Source organism: Leuciscus leuciscus (genome assembly GCF_965113295.1).
Source record: "Leuciscus leuciscus genome assembly, chromosome: 24".
In the NCBI taxonomy this organism is placed as follows: domain Eukaryota; kingdom Metazoa; phylum Chordata; class Actinopteri; order Cypriniformes; family Leuciscidae; genus Leuciscus; species Leuciscus leuciscus.
The window spans coordinates 20,850,319-20,868,784 of record NC_138723.1 but is presented as its reverse complement, the minus strand read 5'-3'; the positions used below and the strand labels follow the sequence as shown (position 1 = coordinate 20,868,784).

Here is an 18,466-nt window from a genome sequence, read left to right as displayed (position 1 = left end):
TTTAAAAAAAGTTTTTTTTTAAGTGTATGTGTGCTTTTTGTTGGTTTTAACCTAATTCCTAGTTCCAGAAATAAAGAAGATCTAGATTTCTCATTTAACATGGAAAATGTGTCATGCTTTAGTGGAGGATTTCTGCCTGGTTCACACGGGACGATTTTAAAATTGTCGGACGATTTTCCAAACCTGAGAGACCCCACACACGGGGATAAAAAATCACGGGTCTAACAGTTTTGGTCGCACAGTGTGTGGTGCGCAGCCACACGGCAAAATCAACACATCACACACGAACCGATTTGACTCCCGAGCATTCTCAGGTCAGACGGGAAATCGCGCAAAATACCTCGAGATCAAACGTGACTTCAGAGTAAACAATCATGGCGGATGAAGAGGATGCAGTGGCAATAGTTTGTAGTTTGTTTTTAACCGGAAAAAAAACGTTATCAAAAGAAAAGGCGATGATCTCTGACGTCCACCGGACTTTCTGGTCCGTGATGCCGCCGGCTGTTTTGATTATATTTCCCGGTGTTTCCTCGCCGCCTCGCCGCCTCGTCACCTCGCTTTCTGATTGGCTACACTCCACAGTCCACAGGCTGCGTGCTCGGGGGACACCACACACGAGAAGAAATCGGGCCAAATAAATCCAACATGTTGGATATCCCCGATTTGAGATCGGAGCGGTCCCGACGTCCTTCCGAGCAGACGAGAGCAGCCTTAACACACCACACATGGCAGGAATATCTGATCAGATTATTTTACGATAATCGGAGCATCCTTGAGATTGTCGGAAGGAGTGAATCGGGGCTAAAATCGGCCTAATTATCCTGCCGTGTGAACCAGGCTTTACTTGGTGGAAAACAAACACTTTTAACATGAAAATGACCTGAAATTTCAACTATAACCAATAGATGGCTGCAGAGGACCACTCATTAGCTCATTTGCCAATTCCACTCCCTTTTTCCACATGTTTTGATTTTGGAATTATTATAAAATTAATATTATAACAAATTGTTAGCAATTTTATTGCTCTGAACTATATAGCAAGGAAAAGTCACAGTCTCATACCATTTAGATCAGGGTTTCTCAAACTCGGTCCTGGAGGGCCACTGTCCTGCACAGTTTAGCTCCAACCCTGATCAAACACACCTAGCTGTGAGTTTCTAGTGATCCTGAAGACATTGATTAGCTTGCTCAGGTGTGTTTGATCAGGGTTGGAGCTGAACTGTGCAGGACAGTGGCCCTCCAGTACCGAGTTTGAGAAACCCTGATTTAGATGAAAGGAACTTCATAAAATGAATAATTAAATAGATTTTACAGTGGATGCGAAACCTTCTTGAATTGCTCCCACATCATATTGTAAACCACATTTATGACAAAGAACTACACAGATGCAGATATCATAACAATCTGTCAATAAATGCACACAAGTTGTCCTCTGCTTTTGACACTGTTGCTACTGTTTGAAGAATATGTTGAATAACGCAGACTAAAATAAGGAGGAGGAGCCGAAGCCTTCCGCTGGTTTCATATGAGTTTTAACGGAGTTAATCGTAATTTTTTAGGGAGGCTGGGTGGAAATTAAGGGGGGTTAAAGCCCTTTCTAAATTGGGCCTAGTGACGAACCTGATTCAAAATATACTAAAAATGACCAAAAATAGCTAAATATTAGCGAAATAATAATATAGAAATTTACTCATATACTAGTGTTTTTTTTTATTTTTTTATTTTTTTTATTATACAGTACATAAGGTAAACACAGAACACAACAACAGAACACAAAAACAACAATAAAACAGCAGTAATAATAACAGTAATAATAAATAAAAAAATAAAATAAATAAAAAACAGCAACGACAAATAATAATAGTAATATTTAGAAGTATTAAATAGTATTTAAATAGTAATAGCATGTATAATAATAATGATAATAATAATATTTTGTGGTGACGGTAACAGTAATATCAGTGATAGCAATGACAGTAATAATACAATAATGATAATAAGGATGGTGATAAGTTGTCATATACTAGTGTTTGAGTGTATATTGCGAAATAATCCGAAACCATTAGAACAATTTAACATATAACATAATTATTCCTCCCATCTTATTTTCTAAAACTTTTTAAAAAATGTTTAAATAGGCTCCATAGGTAATCTGCATGGTCTAATAGCAGAGACAGTCGCTCTCAATGAAAGCCTTTCCTAGGTATCTGCATGATAAGGACAGTAGATTGCATTAATATTTGTGTACATCTTAATATGGGTTATGGAACATGTATGCATACTTCCATGTGTGTGTGCCAGCGTGTGGAGGTGTGTATGTCAACAAACACGTGGTATCTTTGAGACACTGTGGAATTCATGTATTTAAAGCCTATTATGATCCTCATTTTGGTGTTCAAGATAAACAGTTATGTAACATGGTTTGGCCTATAGAGTTCTTTTAAGGTACGGTAGTCTAACATGAGTCTCCCTTACTCATGAATGGCGAATTTCTTTTTTATATTGCACTGGAGTAGATGTGATGAGATTTTTTTAAATTCTAATAATAATGATTTTCTAGCTTAATCAAAATCTTGACATGGGATGTGTGCTATCTTGATATGAAAATCTGATATTTTTTTAGAACAAAAGAGCAAAGTACAAGAAGACCAGAGGCTTAGTATGCTTTTTATCATTTCAACAACACCTTATCTGCACTTGACACCAGTAGATTAATGCATGCAGTGTTGATGGCCATTATTGCAAAGGACAAAAACATGCTGCTGATGAAGAAGTAAACCATAAAAGAAAGAAGAAAAACAATACAGACGCTACAAAAACATTCTCCCCATATCTCTTTGACCTTCAGATTATAATATGAGACATATATGTTACTTTAGAAGCATGTACTGTAATCTGTAAATCAGTACATACATCAGCCAACAAATTAGGATTTGTCTAATACTGTATAGACCAAGGTTCAAAGACCAGCTAAATCATCTCAGCCAAATGGACCTTTGATATTGATACTGTAACTGTACAAATTTGCAGTCTAGAGTAAATTTATTTCCTCATCCAAGTTGGGTGATTATTGGCACTCAGTAAAAATGGTCATTATCAGTTTACCTGCTGTGACATCTGGTATCAAACTCATAGTTCAATATTGTAAAATATTATTCAGAACTATATCAGACAAAAAAAAAAAAACTCCAATACTTTAAAAACACAACCTGCTCAAATTTATAGTTGAAAATTACAACTGTAATTTGTGAAAATGTTTACAATACACCACTGACTAAACTGACATTATCAACTTAATGTCAATAATGAATGATAATAATTTCAACATGATTCTTATTAAATGGGTATTCTTTTGAAAACATGAAAGATTTGCAAATAATAATATAGGCTACTGTATAATATTATTCAAGGCATAGCATGAATTACACCAAAAAGCACATTTTAAAATTCAAAGCAGTTGATAATTTGTTTGAGCAGTTGAAGATCATAGCAATAAAGGTGAGGGTTCTCTCTGCCATCTGAGTGGTGGCCAAGTCTGCGAGAGGAACAGGGCAATGAAGGTCACTGGCAGTAGCAACACTGGCCTTGGTATTGTGAAAAATGAAAAGTGGAACATTATGAAATACCCTATATCCCTAATGGACATTCAGTCTGGCATGCTGCTATCTCACAAATATCATATTTCTTTTCATATTTTAGTTTCTTCTGGGGCTTATTGAAGTTTTGTGTAATGACTAACAAAGTAGATTATTATTATTAATACCCATAATAAAAATGTTGGGTCTTGGGGTAGATTGAATAGACCTTATTCAGAGCAGCGCCATGACAGGTATGAAAGTGAGGCTGTGAGGGATAGACTGTATCAAAAGTTGTACAAAGCTCCTGGCTATCACTTATAATTTTTTATACGTTTTTTTTGTCAACTGACATTTCTTGGAAAGATAATTTTGCAGTGCTTCGTGAGACGAACAATCAAAAATACATTAAATAACAGTATAGCTACAGCCCACTGAAGAGATGTATGTCTATTCCTCACAGCCTCGCTTTTATTCCAGTTAAAAAAAGATGGTGCTGCTGTGAATAAGGTCTATTCTTCATCAAGTTAAAATATATTAGAAAAAATAAATAGCCTAATTAATGTGTGTTTTTATAAAGAGTGGACAATCAGTGTTGGTCATTGGTCAATAAAGTCTGGGGGAGGGGCTAAAGTATCCTCCACCTGATTGGCTGGGGGCCCATCCCCGTCCAGTTTACCTTGGCAACCTTTAAAACCTCCAGATCACATGAAGCGATAACCAGTCAGAGCCAAGTAGGGTTGGCAGCTACAGCCAGGAGCCAGCTTGGCTATTATCGAAAATTTATCAGACTGAATAATTTTTTGGGAAATAAAAACTTGACAACCTTTAACAACGTCTTTCTTTCTGCCAGCGAAGGCGGTTACAGTTTGATTGACAGCGCTTTCGATACTCCTCCTCCAGAGGCGCTTAAATGACAGGCGCGCGCATGTGAGCTCGCGTTGATGCCAGGACAGAGAGGGATGCTGTAGAGCAGCTCAACTTCCACCAGCGAGACTTATTCTGTTTCATTTATCATTCGTGCCTTAACCATGAAGACCATACTCGCTGCATATTCCGGTGTCCATAAGGGTAAGTAAAAAAAAAAATTATATATAGTAATAAATGTGAAATAATGGCTGTTTTGCTCATTTAATTTGTTGTTCAAATTTTTATATAGCCTAATTTTACAGTATTTATATATAAATATGTATTCCATACTTTATTCCATATAATAGTTTTTGTGTAACAATCAGGTGGTCATAGTTAGTGAGATTCATGGAGGTATTGAGCACAAAGTCTGCACCGTGTTCGGTGAATGAGAGGGATAATAAAAGTGTTATGAGCATCAGTGTCTTACTTCGCAGCGTGACTGATGTTTGTTGTTATTTTCAGTCTGTTAAGAAGGGATTATGTTGTCTTGTGATCTGATTCTAAGGGAAGTGTGTGTGCTTTAGTGCTGTATGTCTTAATTGTCTTTTCTGGTGCGGCTTTTTGAACTGTGTGAAATGTGCGTCAGTTTTGTGAATAATGAATTAGAGGTATGACGGTGTTGGTTGTGGGCTCTGATTCTTAGGATATAAAAGCAAAGATATTTCTGTTAAAACACATTCAAGTTTTAACCACAACTGGTTGTTACTGGTGTGTTACTTCTTTGTCACACTCATCATGATATGCATGACATTTATTCCTAGGCTTCAGACAGACCTATAGTGTTGAGAACAAGCATTCCCACAACATTAAGCTGGGTAATTCCGATTGTCCTTTAAATCCCGTGTAGGCTCAGGCTCCAGCATCCTCTCTGCCTTACATGACTTGCCATCCGTCCCCTGGCTGACACGATCCAAGATCGTGAAACATCTGCAGATTATCTCCGTCCTGCAGTTTGTCATGACATTTCTTGCCATGGGTGAGTGGAACAGTTAAGTTCTTTACGAGACTAAAGTCGAAGGCTCAGAGAATTTACAATGTAGGACATTGTGCTGCCTTTCACTTATATGAATTATTTTTGTTGTTTATGAAACGTCAAGTTGAAATGCTCTTTTTGCTCTTCTAGGCATTGGCTGCTCTCTGCTGCTTATGTACATGTTTTGCACTGACTGCTGGGTAATTGCTGCCGTTTACACTGCCTGGCTCATCTATGACTGGAACACCCCAAAACAAGGTAAAGATTTCAGTCTTCTCTTCCATGATTAAAGCGCATCATGATTCAATCTGTTCGGAAGTGTGGGATGCTTGTTCCGACTGCGTTTGCATTTGTTTTCTTTGTTAATGTTCCAACATCTTTATCTTAGGAGGCCGCAGATCGACCTGGGTGAGAAATTGGACTGTGTGGACATACTTTAGAGACTATTTTCCCATAAGAGTGAGTGACTTTACATCTTATACAACATTACGGTTTGAATTCAAAGAATTCAAACGGCTTAGACACTGAATAGCTCATAGTTAGGTAAATACAAAGATAAGCCTCAAACTGGAGTTATAAAATGTATGGACTTTGCAAATCTGAAAGTACAAATCCTTATAGAGTCCTGCAGAGTTTAAGTATAGATTTAAAAGGGACAGTTCACACAAAAATGAGTCTATCATTATTTAGCTTAATGTTGTTCTAAACCTGTTTGACTCTCTTTCATCAGAAAATACGCTATCGTTCAAAATTTTGGGGTTGATAAGATTGTGTAGGCCTAATGTTTTTGAAAGAAGTCTCTTATGCTCACCCAGACTGCATTTAAGCAGTAATATTGTGAAATATTATTACAATTTAAAATAACTGTTTTCTATTTCAAAAAGTAATTTATTCGTGTGATGAAGCTGAATTTTACTCCAGTCTTCTGTGTCACATGACTCTACAGCAATCATTAATATGTTGATTTGCTGCTCAAGAAACATTTCATATTATTCTCAGTGTTTATATTTATATTTAATATTTTTGTGGAAACTGTGATACTTTTTCCAGGATTTGATAAATAGTAAGAACATCATTATAAGTCTTTACTGTCACTTTTGATTAATTTAATGCATCTTTACTGACCCCATCTTTTCAAAGGTAGTGTAATTTGCATATTCTGACTAGCATGAAACGTGTAAACATGCATTGATTAGTTTCATCCTGTTCTTTTCTCTCCTTGACATTCTTGTTGGTTTGGGTGGATCTTGATGTGAGCTGTAGATTTTGCTAGACTTTGGTCGTCCTGATCAGTAGAAGCTTAAGCACTTGTTATTCTGTTCGTCTTGTGTCTTACTTCTGAAATATGAACAGAACAAAGGTGAAACAGGAACTCAAACACAGATTGGAATAAAACAAATACCTGCTTGAGGAACGGAAAAGTGAAAAAAAGTGACCTCTTTGACACACTTCTCTATAAATTCAATCTATAAATATGGTACTATTTAAATGCAAATCTTAATATGAAGTATTCAAATTTAATTAAAACCAAGGACTCTCACAAAGGAATGCCCTGCCTAGGCCAGTTGGCTTGGACGTTTACCTTGCAGTACACGTAGTGCATTTAAGTCACATAAAGTTACAGTGCGTGCCAGCAGTGATAAGAGTGAGGAGGAATTAGGTCAGCAGTGATTAAAAATTGTCTTAATGAAAAGTTTGATAGATATAAGAATGATTAACATCTGATCAATTTCAAAGAAATTTGCTGATAAAATGGGTTCATTAAGAACTAGATACAATTAAAGACGCAAACGCATCACAGAATGAGCCGATGCAACACATGTTGTATATTCCAAGTATTCTGCAATTAAATTTAGTATCGTATACCCCCAGAACACTTGGAATATATGATATGTGTCGCATGGGATCATTCTGTGATGCTTTTTTTTTTAGAAAGCTTGATGCTGATCGCTATTCACTGCCATTAGGTCCATAAAATATGAAAATCACCCTAATGCCATAGTCACCCTCATGCCATATGCCCTTCTTGGACATATGGCATATGCCCTTCTTGGACATATGGCATGAGGGTGACTATGGCATTAGGGTGATTTTCATTTTAGGGTGATCTATCTCTTTAAGGTGTGGTCATTTTAAGGTGTGGTCAGGGTGAATTTTCATGGTCAAAATCATCCATTCATCAGTCATTTAATTTATGAATACATGCAATTGTGAATTTCTCTTGAGGGCGAAACCTCACCCTGATTTCACAAAGAGTTCAAGTTGGTCACGAGAATTAGCCGTTACGACCAACAGAAACCTTGTTTTGGCAACATCTTGGCAACTACTCACAACACCATATTATTGTGGAAAGAATAATATTAATTTGATTTATAATAAATGTGTAAGATTTTGAGTCTTGGATTCAAAAACAAGGGCAACTGCACCTGCAAACGTACACAAGACTAGACTTTCTCTTCAGATGGTTATACATCTCGCCCCGACACAGGATTTGTCTTAAAACCTTTGATTTATTCATCCGTTAATGTCATTATGTAACACTGACTGCTGTTTATGTAAGGATAAGCAGCTCTTAAGTTTGTACAGTTTCTTGTACATACTCATTCACTTCCTTGAGAGGCTGACTGTTGCTCCGTTATATCTGCTGTAAACATTAATACCATGGCATGTCCAACGCTATCTCACGACCAATTCGTACGAATGATAAAAAGTTGGGTAATTCGTACTAATTCGTACGACCTCACTCGTACGAATTTGTACGATTTGTCTAAACCCACGTGATGGTTAGGTTTAGGGGCGGGGTCAGGGGTAGGTCATTCGTATGAATCCATACGAATTGGCAAATTCGTAAAATATGTACGATTTTGCAAAATTCGTACGAGTCAGGTCGTATGAATTCGTACGAATAAGCCACCTCGTAGAATTTGTACGTTTTCCCGTGAGATCGGGTTGGCATGTCTGTCCTTAATTATCTGCTAAAAGAATATGTACTGTATTAGGACAGTAGATAAGTGCTTAATGATAATTTCTGATAAGAAAATGTGTTCGTGAACAATATAATGTACACACGCCTTTACTTAGATAAAGTGTCAATACTGACCTATGTCCTAAATCCAGGAAAACAGGTCTTTTGAAAATGCAAAATATAGCTATTAGTTCAAATGAAGTTATTTAATAAGTTAAGTTAATAATTTCTCACTGTGAAATTTAAGCATCACATCCTATATTTATAATCGCATAGTAAACAATGCAAATTGACTAATCTCCTGCTACATTTTTCTCTGATTATTTGCAGCTTATCAAGACGCATAACCTGCTTCCTAGCCGAAACTACGTTTTTGGCTACCATCCTCATGGCATCTTCTGTTTTGGTGGTTTTTGTAACTTCGGGACAGAGGCCACAGGATTCTCCAAGATATTCCCCGGAATTAAGCCATCTCTTGCCACATTGGCTGGAAACTTCCGGTTGCCAGTGTTTAGGGATTACCTGATGTCTGGAGGTACCTATAGCTGCACTACTAGTATCATTTTATGGATTAAACCATGCATTCATTGTTTGCAATTGCATCATGTATCAGTGAGTGAAGAGTAAACTTTCTCAATGCAGGAAGTTCGTTTTTTGTCTGATTAAAAAGAGGACCATAGTTGTTCTCTGTGGTGTAGATAAGAATCCTGTAGTCAAGGACCTCTGAGCTTTGTCCTATTGCGTACAGAGACACAGTCCAGCATGTGCTGATGTCAATATATTTTTGAAGAACTTCTGTTGAAACCTGCCCTATGTACCCACTGATTGATAGACTATTCTTCCACCCTCTTGTAAGAAACAAACATCGGTAGTTACTTAAAAAACTGTCAAACAAATATTTTCCTTAAAATTCCAATATAATATAATATAAAATTATATGAAATTATATGATATAATATAATAATATAATATAATAATACAGTTTTGCCGTCTTCTGCTTTAAATGATTGTGCTCTTTAAAGCGGGACGTGAGCTGTTCCATAAATGTTGTTTCTTATGCGGAAATAGCGTTAAAAAAGCTTATATTTCAAGCTGGATAAGATATGTGAATGTGCAGTCTTATGTGCGCACATGAAATGGAAGTTGCGATTTCTTTTCTTTCCTATTGTGACGAGCGAAATGGCTTCTCGAACAAGAAAAAATGTAGAACAGGACTTGATTTTGTCCATTGATTGGATCGTTGTTATTGGCTCATGTGAGTGACAGGTTGTCCCGCCCTCGCACCAGTAAACGCATCATCAGAGATGAGAAAAGATGAGATGTGGTTGCAAGAGAGAGCGGCAGCTATTTTAATTCAAGATTACGAGGGCAATAAATACTGCAATATTCCAATGCAATAATTGTTTTTATTTTAAAACGATTTATTTGTTTTAGTTTGACATTTTTATTATTTAATTAATTATCTTTTCATTGTCTCAAGAGCCCCCTGCAGTTCCTTCATGAACCCGTTTGGGATATAGTAAACGTTCACCAAAGTTCTGACACTATACCCTTCCGTTGCTCAGGTATCTGCCCTGTAAATCAAAACTCCATTGACTACCTCCTGTCTAGTAACGGTACTGGCAACGCTGTGGTCATCGTGATCGGAGGGGCTGCAGAATCTTTGGACTGTGCCCCGGGGATGAACGCCGTCACGCTGAAAAAACGCAAAGGCTTTGTGAAACTGGCCCTCAAGCATGGGTGAGAACCGCAAATAATTTTCCTCACCACCTTCCCAGTATTGTTTACTTCAACACTATTCGGTTCAAATCGATCAAATTCAGTGTGCTGTTGAGGCTAGGTTTATGCTGGTAGTAGCTTGAGTTTTGCCTGAAGTTCTTAGTCCTCTGATGCTTTCAGTCCTGTTCAGGTTTTCTTGGTCATCATCAGTAAATGGCAGGGTTGTTGCAGATGAAGCAACACAAAGCCTTCAGAAATAAGCACTTGTTGGACTAGCAAAGCAGTTTGGAGTGAAGTATTAAGCCAGTATTTTGTGATCAGAAATGTGGAGAAACAACAAGAACTCTGCCAATATTTTTTACTCTGAATGGAACTACATCATTACAAAGCAATGCATAATAATACAAAGAAAATCCCTAACTATTCAAATCTCAAAGAAGCTTAGAAGATAAGTGCTTTTGAATAAATTCCTAAAATATGACTTACCTCTCTCACAAGATTCTGTGAAAAAATTAAATTGACTATTGCATATTGTCTTTGCATTTTAAAATGTGTATTTCCTTGTCATTATGATAACTTTTTAACTTCTTGTTCCCCTCTCAGTGCTGATCTGGTGCCCGTCTACTCATTTGGTGAGAATGAGGTCTACAAACAGCTGATTTTCAACGATGGTTCTTGGTGGCGTGTGGTTCAAAAGAGGCTTCAGAAGATGTTAGGCTTTGCCCCGTGCCTGTTTCATGGTTGTGGACTGTTCTTCCCAGAGTCATGGGGTATTGTACCTTTCTGCAAACCCATCACTACTGTTGGTGAGTAACACCACATTTGTCACCAAACAGATGTTTTAGATATTTAGATTTTACAGATATTTTCTCTAGGTAATCAAGTTTTTTTATGTTAGCCTTTTGCTAAATTACATAGAGTTTGATAGAGTAAATCAAATATAACAAATATATATATTAGGGATGGGAATCAAAAAAAAAAAAAAAAAGAATTAATTGCACAATTTGCTGTAATTAATTGCAATTAATTGCATTTCCCCCAAGCTTGTAATCATCAATATTTAAACTTAGAATCACCTAATTAAATTAAACAACACAGGAAAAAAGGAACAGAAAATAGCCATATTAAAATAATATTAAACATCAATATATTATTATTTTTCAGTAATCAATCAACATAATCAATTTAACAGATTTATTTGTATTTTTATTTTTTATACTAATTATCAAAATAAAATCCTATAGTCCTACAAAGCTATTATTACCAGAGCATGTGATCAGAGCAGGTCTTTTTACCATTGTTGCCCAGCATGACTATACTATACCAGCTCAGCAAACAGAAGTCTACTACAGAGAAATTTCACGTTATTTGAGCGGACTTTGCTTTTCCAGTGCGTGATCGGAACATGATTGGAGCGTTTGGGCCGTTAACGACAGAGCAGAACATTGAGCAGTGAGCGCAGCGCGCCGACACACACACACGTTATGCGCGGCGCACACACGGAGCGGAAAAGACTCGCTCATGAAAGCTGGGCGAGAATAAAACCTGATCGTGATCGCCGAACATGGGGCGGGACGGCATATTTCTGGCCTTTTCAATAGCAGCCGCAACAGGAAATCATTAAAACATTCATTTTTGCAATGAACAAATCAAACAAAAGTAATTTAAATTGCTTAACAAAACAAATGTTTCAAGTGGTTTCCCCAAATTCAACTGAAAGTGCAACTTTAAATGACTTATGGAGTCTCAAAATTATTCAACCCCCTGAATAGAATCCCTCACAACGGCACAAATCTGCAAAACAGGTGTTGTCTCAAACACACCTGATGCAACTAATCAAGGGCTTCATTAGTTGCACCAGGTGTGCTTGAGCTAGAATACATGAAATATCATGAAATCCTGTTGGCAGCAGGTCCTAACAGCAAAAGGGTGTTCTACTAAGTACTAAAGATGCTTGCCATAAAGGGGATGAATAATTGTGAGATTGCAGAAGTCATTAAAAGTTGCATTTTCAGTTGAATTTGGGGAAACAACTTGTTGTGTTGAGCTGTTTCAATTACTTTTGTTTGATTTGTTCATTGCAAACCGCTGAAAGTCTATAAATTTTGCCAATAAACCTGATTTTGCAGTGGGGGTTGAATAATTTTGATTACAACTACAGTGTCCTACACTGTACCTATATATATATATATATATATATATATATATGAAGAGTTCAGATGCAAAACCCTCTAAATGCCATTTGAAATTTTCTTATAGAATGATCATTTTTATCAAGCTTGTATATTTAAGTTCAGTAATTTCACTATCTTCATTGCCATTTAAGTGAAATTATTGAATTTAAATATACGAGCTTGATAAAAATGATCATTCTATAAGAAAATTTCAAATGGCATTTAGAGGCTTTTGCATCTGAACTCTCCATATATATATATACATATACTTATGTATTTACAGGTTTAATGCTGGTATTTAAATATAATTAATATGTGTATATGTATATTTGAATTGTACTAGATATTCTACTTATTCTATGGGTTATGCATGGGTTATTATGAGACATACCTTAAAATAGTTTTATACAGTTCAAGGACAGTCTCTATGTTGATAGAACTGCTCTTTCAGCTTACGGTCGATATTTGCTGACATCAGAATACCATTAATGTTTAGAATTTAGACTTTTGTTGACATAAACTTGGTTTAACTAGCGTTTAATGTTCTGTGGATGAACTTAATAAAAAATGTTTCTCTCTTCTACAGTTGGTGAACCCATCACAGTTCCAAAAATCGAGGAGCCGAGTCAGGACGTCATAGACATGTACCATGCTATGTACATCAGGTCCCTCAAGTCTCTCTTTGACAATTACAAGGCTCGTTTTGGTCTAAATGAGAGTGACATCCTTCTAATTCAATGAAAGAAAGCATTGATGAATAGTAATAACTTTATAAAAGAACACTCTGGAGCATCCACCCCCTAACTAAAGTGCCTGTTCAGAGAAGATGAAAGAAATCAATGCGGTTTCTATTCATTCAATAGTGTAAACTGTACTGAAATGTACTGTTCTACATGGGATGTTAATCCAGCCTGTGTCACTTCTGCTCATTGCCACTGGGTGGCAATCCACAATAAATACTTTGCAGACTGCTGCCAAGTATAATCTAGATTTCTCAGATGGTGGATGTATATTCCTCAATATATGCCAATATATATATATATATATATATATATATAACAAGTAATGTATTAAAGATTTAATTTAAATGCTGTTCTAGATAAAAGTGTTTGCCCCATTATATTATTTTTAATGCAGAAGCAATGCAATTATTGGGAGTTTTGCCTTACTAAAAAGCCAAAGGGTGGTTGTGTAACCAAAGAGTGGAGGTGGATTTTGGCCTTTTGTTATATAGAAACTAACCAAAAAGGAAAATTGTGATTCAATTGTTGGAATAATACGTTGGAATGAAGGACAGGATATTTTGCTTTTAAGAAAATTATCCCTTTTTTATCATAGCTCGAAGGTTAAAGTGAAGTCTAGAAGGTGAAGATGATAATGAATACCTGTAAATGTGTGATGGTACAGTATTATAAGAATACTGAATAATGAATGCTGGTCATTTTTCTGTAACACTATTGATAATTTACCACAGAAGTATTAATTTTGCATATATACAGTAAGTTGCACATACATGCTTTGTTAAGCTCAAGCAAATCGTTTACCTACTGCGTTTGTAGCCTTGAAATAAGATCAGTTTTCACCATAAATCCTTACATGACATCAACATTTGTCCCAGTTACAGGTCATTATTCCAAAAGCAAATGCTTGAAAGACCTCAAACATGGGTTTGTATGCCAAATCAAACAAGCCTTTTTTTGAACATCAATTAACCTGAATTCAAGTGCCAAGATGTATGTACATGTATGCAATCATATTTGAGAGAATACATTTTTTATTGTGATTGTGTATATAAATGGATTCAGGGGACCTGCAGCTCTTGATTGGTGGATAAGCAATACATGCTGACATTTAACCAAGGATCGTGACTTATCGCCTTTTAAGTTGTGAATATGCAATAAATGCTGCAGTTTCCATCTCTGATATCAGCCTTCATTTATGTCCATGAAATCCTGATTCTTTGAATTAAACTTTTGTATATTTTCAGAATAAACGTTTATGGAAAAGTTTCATGTTCTGTCTTGTTTTGAGCTACAACACTGTCTGTGAATGACACATAACAGCAAATGTTCTTTTATTCCCATTTTAAAACTCACTGGAATTTTTTTTTTTACATCAGAGATTTATGCAACAGTTCCAGATTATTAGTCCAAAGTCCATGGGTCATGTAAGATAGTTCTTTAAATTAATCAATACGGCTGTATGACCAAATCACTAGTCTCTTCACAAATTAAACATAATAATGTTTGTTTTACTTTTGTAAAAATTAAAATATGCATTTAATAAACCAAACAACACATTGTAATTCACATTCACAGAAAACCCCAGGATATGTTTAAGGTACATTATAGGATTTATTACAGCATGTAAAGTCTCAAGATATATTAATAAAGCAACCCTACACTAATGTCTCTACACTAGTGTAAAAAATAAATTAAAAAATAAACTTTGTAGGGCAAAAAAGTGTAACTGCTTGGGACTTCTTATTTGATTGGCTTATAGTGAAGGTGGGGCACATAGCCATGAATGAAATATTTTGAATTATTTATCTAGGTCACTAATTGTTTACTTTTTATGTTTAAATATTGATTTCACAAATGTAATAAACTGAGGCCTTAAAATTATGATCTAGGAAATTATATGATTTGTTTAACCATTATGGTATTGTTTTACCCCATATATCTTATTTATTTTGCTTTTCTCTTTTTTGCTTTTAGTTTTTTTTTTTCTGGCGTAGTGAGTAAGCCTATGCATGATGAATAATTTAGTCTGTAAGGACTTTATATATGTTAACATGCAATGTTCTTTTAAAATTTGATTGCAATAAAAAATAAAATAAAATGAAAGATTATTTTAAAATGAACAGACATTAACTAGGTCATTTCCCCCCCTAAAATCCTTTAAAATAATTGTATCAATAATTTACATTTATTTAAACATTATGGACAATGCTTCATTTCATTTTCATATTTAATTTAAGCAGGAAGGAAAAGTTTACAATTTGGCTTATTATTAGTTAAGTTGAGCAATGGCGCCCCCTTGTGCTTCATGGACACTTCTACTACTTCATACAATAATAATGATAATAATAATACTAATTAAAGTTATATATTGATTATTAATAAAAGTTATATATCGATTCATTAATTTGTAGTAATTTAGAAAAATTTAAATCTCTTTGTTCAGCGCACGTTTTCGTTTTATAAGTACGTGGAACAGGCTCGTTTATTGCACATTATTTTATGCTCGTATCAATGCAATGCTCACCCAGATACTGCATTAACTGGAGAATAAACGGTCTTCATTCAGCGGTCCTGATCACGTTACCCCTCGCTTCCTCATTTTTGTACGAACTAGAGCACAGCATGAGTTTCTAAAGGCCTCCTCCCGCCCTTTTCCATTTGATTGACAAGCTCTACACCAATCAACGTAGAATATCCATTTACGTCACCAAGTTTCTGTTTTAGTGACAGCTTCCTCAGCAAATAGGCACGAAGCGAGGGTTTGCCGATCAAGGTCGCGGTAATGGCTTCCTAGGCAAGACTTACTTTGTTTATGCCGCTGTGGGGACGCTAGTAGCTGCGTTTAGTGCGCTTAATGTACATTATAATACAAATCTGCACGTTTTTGAAGAAAGCTCAGAATCTGACACCTTCGTACCGGGAGTTTCTCGCCGATGGGGCTGAGTTGTACGGCTGAATGAGGCTATCGCCTATGGTAGCGTAGAAGGATGAACTCAATCGCCGGTCGGGATCTCGCAGTGTCCGCTGGAGCTGTCAGCAGCAACCCCGGAGCAGCGTCCTCCAGAGTCCTGCATGTGGAGCTCACATCACAACAGGTACACCTGCAGCTTCCAGCCTTATGTTCCATATGTGCGCGCGAATACCTAGCGGATCTTCTTGTGCATGTGTCACATGTCACCGGATGATCATAACACTGGGCCTCCATGTCCAGTCAAGCTCTGGTCCACATTTATGAATGCAGTGGGGTTTGAAATTGACATTTCGGAAGCAACTAATACGACTGTGTTAATAATAGAGCGCTGGCTTGTTCATGCCAGAAATAGCAGAGCGGTTTCACAGTGTAGTGTAGTCTTGTCACTGTGGGTCTCCAAACTCAAAACACAGATACAAAATAGACCAGACAACGTCCTAACATTTATTATTCATGCTTAAAAGACTTTGAAACTGGCTAGGAAGGCAGTGGTGGTGCTGTCTTATGGAGTGAGCTGTGCTTATCTCAATTGCTCTGCAGCTTGACAGCACTGACTTAAATTACTATAAATGATGTCATATTTGCACATTGGCACACATTGTTTGGGGGCTCTACAAAGAAAAGCCCTTGTTATCAATGGTTGGTATTATTGTCATTTGAATGGTTTATCAAAAAAAAAAAAACTTATATTTATAATGATATTATGTATTTTATTTTTTTAGTTTATATTAACATACCTTTTTATTAAAAAGTCTTTGCAATTAAGGATTTTAAAATTGTTGATGTAATGCTTGAGATTGCTGTTAGAGAGTAGTTGTGATTGTGTGTGTGTGTTGTAACAATTGCAATGGTGCAATGTTGCACAATACACGTAGTGCACATACATGCCCTGAATCTGTCCTAACTGAGAGTAGTCCTCAGTTTTGTGGAATGATAGTCATGGCCTGCAGCAATCGTCTGTTTAATCACATCACTGGTTCCCATGAAGTGTTTTGGGGATCGCAGGGTTTCCTGTTAAGCAGTGTCTGTTGATGACTTGGCATTCTGTGCAGAGAAATGTTGCATTACTTAATGCTGCAAACATGGGGCTGGAGTTATGTTTTAGCATGGCTTTAAGTAAAGAGCAGTTTCTTGCAGGAAGAACTCACTCTGAATCTTTGCTATATAATATAATATAATACAACATATTCCATTTTTAAATTTAAGTTACTTTTTTTATAGACATAAATATGTACTGGTATAAACTGCAGCACATGAAAATATACTAATGGCAATGTGAATATTCTAAATCTAATATTGCCATTAGTATATTCCCATGTCCTGCTGCAATACCAGTAATATTGATGCTGTCAAATGCAGGTATAGAAGGATGATCGTAATCACTATATGTTTTGAGGGCTTCATGCAGAGTTGTATGATTAATTAAAATAAAACCGAAATTGTGATATGGCTCAAACACAACATGCACCAAACATGCAACAACTTGTAAAGAAAAGCACTTATATAAACTGACTGTTGTAAAACAAAAGAAAACTTTAAAGGCTCCCTGCCCCAGACTTACAAACAAGCACAATAAACCTGCACTTTTTTCTACAATCACATGTTTAATTGCAAACACAATTTTTATCAGAAATAAACATTCTCATTGTTGAGAGCATCTGATTGGACAAAAGTCTATGTAGTGCAAGATGAGTCATCAGTAGCCTATATATTTAGTCGATTTGCAAGAAAAATTGTCATCTTCACCCTTTATTCAAATATTATTAAATATTTGTTAAAGACTTTGTGAGCATATTGCGTAGTTGCGCTTATTTGGAGTCAATTGTTTTATTTGTTATAAATGGCACATGCCAAATTGTGTGGACAATTTTTGGCCAGGCTTTCATACAAAGGAATTATGAACACATGTAAAAACAAGAGAGGACCTAGGAAAATAATAACTGATTGTGTAGCTGTAGTTTGCCTCTTTTTGCCAAATAATTTTGTCAGATAAATACCATAACCAAGTTTAGTTTTTTTCTTCAATCATATTTTAAATAAATATAAAACAATTGACTCATATTTGATGGTTTAATCGAACTTCTAGGGTCATTAACATCCCATATGGACATTGCTTTTGGCCACTATTGTGGACAAGTTAATTTTACAAAATTTTACACGTAAAATAGCAAAGAAATGGTTTCAAACCTAGTAGACTTTAGTTAAAGTTGCAATAGGTGATTCTCTACAGAAACATTTTTATTATGCTGGTTGAAGTCTTGAAATCACTATGTTAAGCGGTCTAAATGTATTTTATAAATATATATCGTCTGTGGAAGGCATAGGACCATAAAATGTTCGTTCAATCATTGCATTCGGAAATGAAATGAAATGTGTGCCGTCAGTTAACGTGTGTTTTTGTATACCACTGTGAAGCTTGTTCACGCAGACATCA

General features: G+C 35.9%; 2 protein-coding genes across 2 annotated transcripts in view; both read left to right on the top strand.

Moving 5' to 3' along the window:
- The first annotated feature begins 4,294 nt into the window (after positions 1-4,294).
- Positions 4,295-14,327, top strand: dgat2 (diacylglycerol O-acyltransferase 2). Its single transcript, XM_082158289.1, has 8 exons — positions 4,295-4,646; positions 5,335-5,463; positions 5,611-5,718; positions 5,849-5,919; positions 8,756-8,960; positions 9,991-10,165; positions 10,748-10,950; positions 12,905-14,327. The coding sequence occupies exons 1-8, from the start codon at positions 4,607-4,609 to the stop codon at positions 13,057-13,059; spliced, it is 1,086 nt and encodes a 361-aa protein (XP_082014415.1). The 5' UTR covers positions 4,295-4,606; the 3' UTR covers positions 13,060-14,327.
- Positions 14,328-15,813: 1,486 nt separating this feature from the next.
- Positions 15,814-18,466, top strand: part of uvrag (UV radiation resistance associated gene) — a 114,371-nt gene continuing 111,718 nt past the window's right edge. Inside the window, exon 1 of the mRNA XM_082158260.1 lies at positions 15,814-16,156. Coding sequence (XP_082014386.1) covers positions 16,049-16,156 — 108 coding nt within the window. The 5' untranslated portion in view covers positions 15,814-16,048. The remainder of the gene's footprint in view (positions 16,157-18,466) is intronic.